This window comes from Gekko japonicus, unplaced genomic scaffold, assembly GCF_001447785.1.
Source record: "Gekko japonicus isolate JY-2015 unplaced genomic scaffold, Gekko_japonicus_V1.1 scaffold5453, whole genome shotgun sequence".
In the NCBI taxonomy this organism is placed as follows: Eukaryota; Metazoa; Chordata; class Lepidosauria; order Squamata; family Gekkonidae; genus Gekko; species Gekko japonicus.
This window is the reverse complement of record NW_015172718.1, coordinates 39,722-49,500: the sequence shown is the minus strand read 5'-3', so window position 1 is coordinate 49,500 and position 9,779 is coordinate 39,722. Positions and strand designations below refer to the sequence as shown.

At 41.5% G+C, this 9,779-nt stretch overlaps 1 protein-coding gene across 1 annotated transcript in view; it reads left to right on the top strand.

The window, feature by feature from the left end:
* The window catches only part of LOC107119348 (vomeronasal type-2 receptor 26-like), a 7,561-nt gene extending 1,452 nt beyond the window's left edge, over window positions 1-6,109 (top strand). Inside the window, exons 2-4 of the mRNA XM_015421814.1 lie at window positions 1,457-1,480; window positions 3,308-3,434; window positions 5,211-6,109. Of these exons, the coding sequence (XP_015277300.1) occupies window positions 1,457-1,480; window positions 3,308-3,434; window positions 5,211-6,109 (1,050 nt within the window). The remainder of the gene's footprint in view (window positions 1-1,456; window positions 1,481-3,307; window positions 3,435-5,210) is intronic.
* Window positions 6,110-9,779: the final 3,670 nt, after the last annotated feature.

The following is a 9,779-nucleotide window of genomic DNA, read 5'->3' as shown; positions in this document are numbered from 1 at the left end:
TGCTCACTCCGTCACGCGGCATTCGGGGCTTGAACTGCTGAACTACAGACCTTTGGGTCTGCAGCTCAGTGTCTTAACCTCTGAGCCACCATGGCCTCTCACTGTTTTAGACAACTACAGGTTAATTAATCAATTTTTGCATCATCTGCTTATTTCTTTGACAAGCAAGAAACTGAAAACCAATGGGTGGACTCAGTCATTCAGTTAACTTCTTAATCGCAGTCTCCATCCCACAGGGCTATTATTGTTGTTGTTGTTGTTGTTATTCAAAATCAGATATTTGATTGGTAGATGGTGTTCTGCAATTTGAGATCTAACCAGCTGATGTATCTTTGCAGGATTCATTTAGCAGTAGTAGTAGTAGTACTAGAACTACTCCACCTTTCTCACTGAGACTCCAGGTGGATTACAAAGTTTAGGTCAATGCAATCTATTAAACAATGTGATAGACCCTTACATCAGACTAGTCGCTCCCTGTGGAACCCAAGAGGACAAATCCCACACTGATTATCACTGGTCTCCATCTGCAACCCTTAAAGTCCATTCTGTAAGAAACCAGCCCAAAGCATATCCTCTGATTCCCACTTCTGCCCCCAAATATCTCACAAAGATGGCATATTTTCCTGTTTCTTTTTAAATATATATTTATTGGGTTTTTATGCTTCTTGACATACAAACATATAAGACAATGACATACAAAAATCCTTACATCAATTAATTTCTCAATACATCGCATTAGTTATATAATTGGATTATAGATAAATATATTTTGGATTTTCCATAACCTAATACAGAAGATAGTCTGAGGCAAAGCTACCGACACCAAAGACGTATCCTTACCAGAACCTACATATAACCACTCTCCAATTCATTCACCAATTGATTCATAAATAATTACTACCTGCCACTCAGATCCCTGTTACAAATTCCATAACAAAATCAATTTATTTGTCAAAATAACGTACACACCAATCTTGAACAATTTAAATTGCTGTTACTTCTAGTACCTACCATAAAGTTCTTTTTATATTAAGGTAACAAGAGTTAATTTTAAATTCCCCCTCTATCTTTACAATGCAACCCTTGCTTGGTCCTAGACTTAAATTCCCTAGCTAAATTAAATCCTACAGCAAAATAACAAATCTACTATTCTAAACCCATTTAACACGTAATAATACTTTTAATATCAAACACAAATTCCATTTTCCTTTCCAATTAATTTATGATAAGGGGCCAACAATAATTCATGAGTCCACATCCTGTCCTTACAATACACCTATCTTTTTAAGTTCTTAACATCAATAAGCAGGGCAGACTACAAACCATTGCTCTAGTCCTGAACATAAATTCCATAACTAAATTAATTCATAAAACAAAGTAATAAACCTGCTATTCTAAACCCATTTAACACATAATAATATTTAGTACCAAACATAAATTTCCTTTTCTTTTTCAGTTAACATATAATATGGGACCAACAGTAAGTCATGAGTCCATATTCTGTCCTTGCAATGCAAGCATTTTTCTAAACATCAGTAAGCAAGGCAGAATTTTTAAATTGCAGCTGACAGGTGGCAAGCATTACAATGACAATACAATCAATTTCCTTTTTCTCTTGGTTTCTTCCGTTTTCTTCTAGGTGTCATAGATTTTTGTATTCCTGTGGTTCTTTTTCCAAGAATCCCTTCCCATATTCCTTTATATTCACGCTTGAGTATTCAGTGCTTTTAAATTTCTTCACATCTTTCTTTGATTTTTCCCCTCTTGTTAGCTTCTTCTTTTCCCACCACAACTGCTTCTTTTTCCTCCAAGAAGGTTTTCCCCCCTTTTTTGGTTTCGGTTTTTTTGTATTCTCCAACACATATTCAAGGGTATCCACCTCCTGCACCTCCTTTTCTATATATGATGATTCTGTAGCATAAGATTTTCTCTCTTGCTCTACATCCTGTTTTTCGCCCTGCCTTTGCTCTCCTCATACTTGTTCTTTATTGTCCTTCTCCTCTGAAGTTATACTAGGAAAGTTTTCCAAAAGATCCTCACAGGCTGCTTTACATGCTTGCCTCACTTCTTCTTTCAATATTTTTTGAAATTGCTCCCACATTAATTCACAAATTTTTGTATCTTGATCAATCTCCTCGTTAACAGCCATCGCCTCCATTTTTTTTCACTCCAGCCTTACAGCACGCGTAACTTCTCAGTTAAACAACGTACATTTCCGGGGTTTTAAATACGAACAAAACTTTCAACCGCAGCCGCACACACAAAAAAAGTCATAATTATTATAATAATGATGCTTCCAGCAGACACCGTAGTTCTCTCTTACCCCCATCAAGTCCCGTCGCTCTCAGCTCCCATATAAAGTTTTTAACGGCCATTTGTCCATAGAGCAGGGAGTGTCCAAAAGGGGTATAATAATCCAATTTCTCTTTCGACCAGGTATAAACTCTTGAATGTGATGTATCGATTCTTACAAAAACAACATTTAGGATAAAAGGCTGGCTGCCACTATTCAGGGAACATGGCGACCATGTCCCTGCTTCTCAGACGCTCCCGCTTCGAGGCAAGCCGGCTACACCCCCGTCCTTGCCGAGGACGCGAGGGGCCGGAAAAGCCTCCTGCAGCTTGGTCTCCCTCTGAGAGACCCTGCCACCCCCCCCCAGAGACCCGGGGGGCTTTGTAAGAACGCCCAAGCATCGGGAGGTTCAGGAGCTCCCGAGAAAACCTCCCCTCCCAGTGCCACACCGGAACCGGAATCCGCATATTTTCCTGTCTCAAAGCTACAGATAAAACCACAAGGATCAACAAACAGAGATCATCAGCTAAAGCCAGAGACGTCTCTGTCTCATAGCCCAGCCTGAAACCAGATGAATTTTCCAAGAAGGCCTGCAGTTTACCCATCACTGCTCTCTCAATCACTTTGCCCAGAAAGGGCAGTTTAAAGACTAGAAAATAACTGGTTATATCATTTTTCCATAGATTTTTTAAAAGTTGTGGATGTATAACTGCCTCTTTCATTGGCCAAAGGAAGGTGCCCTGAGTTATGATGGAAATCCTTAATGTGGTCCTTGTGTGGATTATGTGTTCATGGAGGTCACCTAGCACAGTCTTTTGGGTAGTTAATCAAGACCCCCTCCTCTCTTTCTTACCAGCAAAAGATCTGATTGGCTCTAACCCAATATCAATGTATAGCAGATTGTTGCATGCATAATATTCTGTGGTAGTTCATTTCAATAGCAAACACGTTTATGAATAATCTAATCAGTCATCAAATAATTTCTCTGCTGAACTCCATTCAAAATGTTGACAGGTGCCACCCACTTCTGTGTGTAATGACTACTGTCCCCCTGGTTATCACAAGAAGAAGAGGGAAGGGGAGAAATTTTGCTGCTATGATTGTGCTCCATGTCCAAAAGGAAAGATCTCAAACCAGAAGGGTGGGTGATCTAGTGTACTAAAGTCCCTGGCTTTCAGGGCTTTATCCACATATAAATGGATCTTTCACTTTCACTACACAATAGCCATCATTTACAACTGGAGTATCCAGTGTGGACATGCCAATCCACTTGCAAATAATTGCACTGGTGAAATGACAGCACAGTATCTAATGTTGTTGAGATGCAGGCCTGATGACCATTCTCCATTCTCCTATTATTACAATGTGCTTCTAACCACTTCTTAAGGTAGTGATCCCATGTTCTTCAGTGTTGTCAGATGTGGGTCATAATATGCGATCTGTCAGCCTTTGGGGACAGAGGAAAAAATTAAAATGGGCCATAATGTGCTTGGTTGGGCAGTGAGTCAGGATCACAAATTGTATGCATGCAAAAGTGAGAAAGACACCAGCATATGCAAAAGGGAATTCATGATTCCTTGGAACTGTGTGCAAAAATCAGTGCATGAATAGTGGCCTTTTCAATAGTTGCTTCAAGGCAACATGCAGAAATGAAAATCTGGATCCTGCCAGATATATTTTTTCCGCTTGCTTATACCCCCATTCACTTCCTCATTGAAGCCCACAGATCCCTCAGTGCCTGGCAAAACATTTCTGGTTGCTAAATGTGGGCTCTCCTCCCTAGTTTGCTGGTGGAAAAGCTGATGAATGCTCAACCACCATGAGAACTCACGGACTGCATCTCCCATCTCCCTACCTTACTAGAACCAGCTTCAAGCAGCTGTTGATCAGTCAGCTGTGGCAGAGAGAAGGAGGTGAAAGGGGACCTGTCTAGCCAGTGGTGAGAACACAGGGCAGTCAGGCAAGAGATGCACGGGGGAAGCCTGCTGACTCACTAAAGGATTGCTATCTGTTGAGTAGCCTGGGAGATGAACTAGTGGGTGCTTAAGCATTCCTATGCATCAGTTAAAACAGTCTTTGGCAGTTTGAGGATACATATGGTGGACCTGCAAGGATTTGTGGGTGCATCTCATTTCCCCTCCCCTGCCATATTCTTTTTCCCTCCTAGAACCCTTTCTCTTTGTCCTGCTTCCTGCCAACCTACCTGCCAACATACCTTTAGCCCCCATCTTCAGCTGTCCCTCTGGCAACATCCGCCTGAGAAATCTGGGGCCCAGATGTACAGTGCTGGCCTCCAGGCTGGACCCAGTTGCAAGATGGGGAACCTGCAAGGACCTAATTTCTCCTTCTCTCCTTCTCTGCACTACTTCCCCCCCCTCTTCCCGGAATCCTACACATCCTCACCTGTCCCTGCTTCCTTCTCTCTTCCCCACCTGCTAACCAATCTACATTATATCTGCCCCCTATCATTTGCTATGCTCATTATTTATTCACTTCTATTTATACCCCACTTTCTTCCCCAATATGGTCACAAAGCATCTTAAATCATCTGCACTAACCCTAATCCGTAATTCATAACTCTAAACACCAACCACTAACCCTAACCATAACTGTAACCCTGCATTTTATCTTTAAAACAATCCTCTGAGAGAGGTTAGACTGAGAATGTGTGCCTGCCTGAGGGCCACCTAGCAAGCTTTCATGGCAGATCCAAGACCTGAGTCTTCCAGACTACTCTGAAAATGCAACCACTCCACCACATTGGCTTTCATAGTGCAGGTGCCATTGAACAGTAGTTAATAGCCAGGTCTAGGTAAGTCATGCAAGTAGGTTTCCAACATACTCCAATGTTGAGGATACAAAAGAAATTTGGCAAAAATAATGGATTTATAGAGTGCTCCTCTTCCTTCCTTCACAGACATGGATGACTGCATTGTGTGCTCAGATGATCACTATCCAAACAAAGACCAAGATCAGTGTTTTCCCAAGATGGTAAGCTTTCTGACTTATGGAGAACCACTGGGGATCAGTTTAGCCTCTCTGGCAGTCTCTTGTGCTGTGATCACCGCTTTGGTTCAGGGAATTTTCATTAAACACAAAGATACTCCCATAGTCAAAGCCAACAACCGCAATATCACCTACACTCTCCTCATCTCCCTTCTCCTCTGCTTCCTCTGTTCTTTGCTGTTTATTGGACAACCTAGGATGGTGACCTGCTTGCTCCAACAATCTGCCTTTGGAATTGTCTTCTCACTGGCTGTTTCTTGTGTCTTGGCCAAAACTGTCACTGTGGTTGTAGCTTTCATGGCCACCCAACCTGGATCCAGGATGAGGAAGTGGATAGGAAAGCGAGTGGCCAACACCATCATTCTTTCCTGTTCTCTTATTCAGACAAGCATTTGTATTGTGTGGTTAGGAACATCTCCCCCATTTCCAGATTTGGACAAACAGTCAATTACTGAAGAGATCGTAGCAGAATGTAATGAAAGTTCTTTTATGTTTTATATTGTGCTAGGCTACATGGGACTTCTGTCCCTCATCAGCTTGACTGTGGCTTTCCTAGCCAGGAAGTTGCCAGACAGTTTTAATGAAGCCAAGTTTATCACCTTCAGCATGCTGATCTTTTGTAGTGTTTGGGTATCTTTTATTCCAGCCTATCTGAGCACCAAAGGGAAGTACATGGTAGCTGTGGAAATCTTCTCTATCTTCGCTTCAAGTGCAGCATTACTGGGTTGTATTTTCTCCCCTAAATGTTACATTATTGTCCTAAGGCCTGAACTTAACAATAGGGAACTGATCACAAAAAGAAAGAATTAAATAATGCAACTTTTCATTTTATATATAGGTCCCCTGTCATGTCTATGAAAGTGAGACAGTGGACCTATTCTGGGAATCAGCTTATTTAGTCATATGTTTGTTCAAATGTTCCAAACAAACAAAACCAATATGTGACAAAAATCCCAATCCTCCAACTAATGTAACACAATTGTTTGGTCTCTATCACATTAGCCCCAAACACCGCACACTAAGGTCCAATTGGTCCACCAGAGTAACCACAGAGTAAAGAATCAACATAGAGTTAATATAGTAAATACGGTTAAAAGCTGGGATTGTCATGTTACATTTATAAAGTGTATTATTTCAATTGTTATAATTCTCATCTTGCTGTAATCCACACCTCTCTGTTTTTCCTGGTTATGTTTATTGTATTATGTGCATTGTAAAAAAGTATAAAAATAAAATAAAAATAAAATAAAATGACTGGGAGTTCTTCAATAGTGTAGGGTATATCCCACCCAAGTTTTGCTTAATTTGTACAATTTAGGGTAACCCAACACTGGCTAAATCACCTATGATGAATTATTAACATAAAGAAATATTTTCTTTTCCTTAGAAATTGTTTGGTTTTATATCGTCTGATGAAACCCCCCCCCCCCGGAAAATTCTGGAAAAGAGGATTAATTTCACCCATGTGTTGAACCCACTGATGGTTCTTGAGAGGTAATGAAATCAAAATGAAATGAAAGACAAGTATAGCTAATAAAAGTATAACTAATAAAAATCAAAAATAACTCATATTAGTGAAGGGCTGTGATTTAGACAGGTGCAGTAGCCCACAGGAATGGCTTAAGCACCTCTTATCTCAGTACCACTGCTTTGATTAGTTACAGATCCCAGAGACAGAATCTTCTTTAAAAGAGAGAGAAAAAGTCCAACTTCTCACCTTGGGGGTAGCATCGCCCTGGATAGAGAACTCTCAGAATTGTTTCAGATTAATTTCCGGTCATGGAGTCTCGCTTGTGCAAACCTGAGTCTATGAGTTCCAGCATCATTTGCAGATTGCTTGTTAATATAATTGAGATGAAGACAAGCATTTTCCCACTTTAGCTTTGCAACTTGTTATATATAGGCCACACTTAATTTCATAAGGGTGCAAACAAACCACACGATCATGAATTTCATACGCAGAAAGATGCTTCTAATTGAAACCATTGATTCTTTCGGAAGAAAAAAAATAGTTGTGCAGACATTGTTTAATGATTGTGAGCAAAAGGAAAAATAAAATGAGTGTCATCTTCTCTCCCTACACTCAAATCTACCTCTCTATGATGTCCTCTGACTGTTAGCAGCTCTGAATTTCTCTTCCAAAGAAGTAATTAGTTACACAAGTTCACTGTGGGGTGAACCGTCATTTCACCATATAAAGTCTTGAGAGACTGGGAATACACAGATTTCATTATTTGAACTATGTACTTCCATCGTCCGTGACCATTTCTGTTTGCATGCTTGTTATGATTGATACTTGTATCACTGTGTGCTTGCAGCAGGGTAGAATGACTACAGCAAGTCTTAGATTAAAAACAACAACAACGCATATTTATAAGATTTTCCTTGTAAAAAATCACTTAAGAAAAACCTCAACATGGTTATTCTATGACAACTAGTTAATTAAATGGGCTTGGTTCCAGACAGTTTTTTACTCAGTCTTGCTCAGCTGTTCTCTTACTGCAGCCCCTGTCCAACCTGGATTGTCCGCACAGGTCCCTGGATCTTTACATCTGCCTCTCCTTCCATTTCCACCAGCCAAAATGCTGGGTGGAACCAACCTAAAACTCCTGATATAACACAGCTGTAACACTAGAAATGCCCATTGCACCATCTGGTCCATTTATGGATTATTTTGATCCAGATACCCCAATGGATGCTAGCAGGACTCTGAGATCTTTGAACGTCAATATTTGTACTTTGAATCCTTTTCGGTCCTGGCTACTGAAATCATAGTCCTGATATCAATCACAAATCAATTACTGACTCAAGAGACCTTTCCTCAATCACAAATATAGGCAGTCATCCAAGCCCACTACCTGCCAAGTTCGACATCTGGGTAAAAAAAATGAGGAACACACATACTGGATGGGGGATACACTTCTGGGTAGCAGACAGTGTGTGTGAACAACATCTTGGAGTACAGGTGGATTGTAAGTTAAATATGAGCAGCCAGTGTGATGCAGCAACAAAAAAGGCTAATGCAATCTTGGGGTGTATCAACAGAGGCATAACATCCAAATCATAAGATGTCATAGTCCTGCTGTGCACTGCATAGGTCAGGCTGCACCTGGTGTAGTGTGTGCTGTTCTGGAGACCTCACATCAAAAAGGATGTGGACATAATGGAGTGGGTGCAGAGGAGACCAGTGAGGATGATCAGGGGCCTGGAGACCAAGACCTATGAGGAAAGGCTGAAGGACATGGGGATGTTCAGTCTGGAGAAGAGAAGGGTGAGAGGAGACATGATTGCTCTCTTTAAGTATTTGAAGGGCTGTCATTTAGAGGAGGGCAAGGAGCTGTTCCTGTTGACAGCAGAGGATAGGACTCGCAATAATGGGTTTAAATTAAGGGCAGGAAGGTACTGGCTGGATCTTAGGGAAAACCTTTTTACAGTAAGAGTTGTTCAACAGTGGAATCAGCTGCCTAGAGAGAGATGGCGAGCTCCCCCTCACCAGCAGTCTTTAAGCAGCAGCTGTACAAACACTTGTCAGGGGTGTCCCCCTCACCAGCAGTCTTTAAGCAGCAGGTGTACAAACACTTGTCAGGGGTACTTTGGGCTGATCCGGCACTGAGCAGGGGATTGGACTAGATGGCTTGTATGTCCCCTTCCAACTTTGTGACTCTATGATTCTACAATGCCATCACTGGAGGAGAATGATGTGAACTATTATCACCTCATCTCCAAATTTGCCCTTCTTGGGCAAGATAATAAAGAGTTCAGTTGCAGAACAACTCCAGGTCTTCCTGGATACCTCACCAGCTCTATATCACTTTCACTAGGGTTTCGGGCCTGGCCACAGTATGGTGAAGTTGTTGCTGGCCTTAATCACTGACTGTCCATCTGAATGTAGATGTTACTATTGGATTTATCAGTTGCTATTCATACTGTGAATCATGCCATCTTGCTAAGACATTTGGAGGTAGGGATGTGGGTTGGATTGGCTTAAATTGTTCCTTAAGGGCAGGTCTCAGAGGGTACATAGTTGGAGACTGGTAATAATCAGTGTGGCACATGCCTTGGGCAGCACCCCAGGGCTCAGTCACCCCCATGCTATTCCATCTCTATGTAAAGCACTTAGGCAACCATTAATGGTTTTGGAGTGACCTTTCAATAAATATGCTGATGACAATTGGCTCTCTATCTATCCATCCCAATCTCCTGGCATCAGTAGAGATCTTGAGCTCTGCCTGACTGTTGTGGTTAAATGGCTAAAAGTGAACAAATTGGAATTTTACCCAGACAAGACACAGATAATGCTGGTCGCAAGCCTGAGGTGTTGAAGAACATAATGGTTCCCACATTCAGGGAGCTTCAGTTGACCCTTAAGGGTAAAGGTAAAGGTTCCCTTGCTCGAAAGCCAGTCGAATCTGACTCTAGGGTTGTGGTGCTCATCTCCGTTTCAAAGCCGAAGAGCCAGCGCTGTCTGAAGATGTTTTCG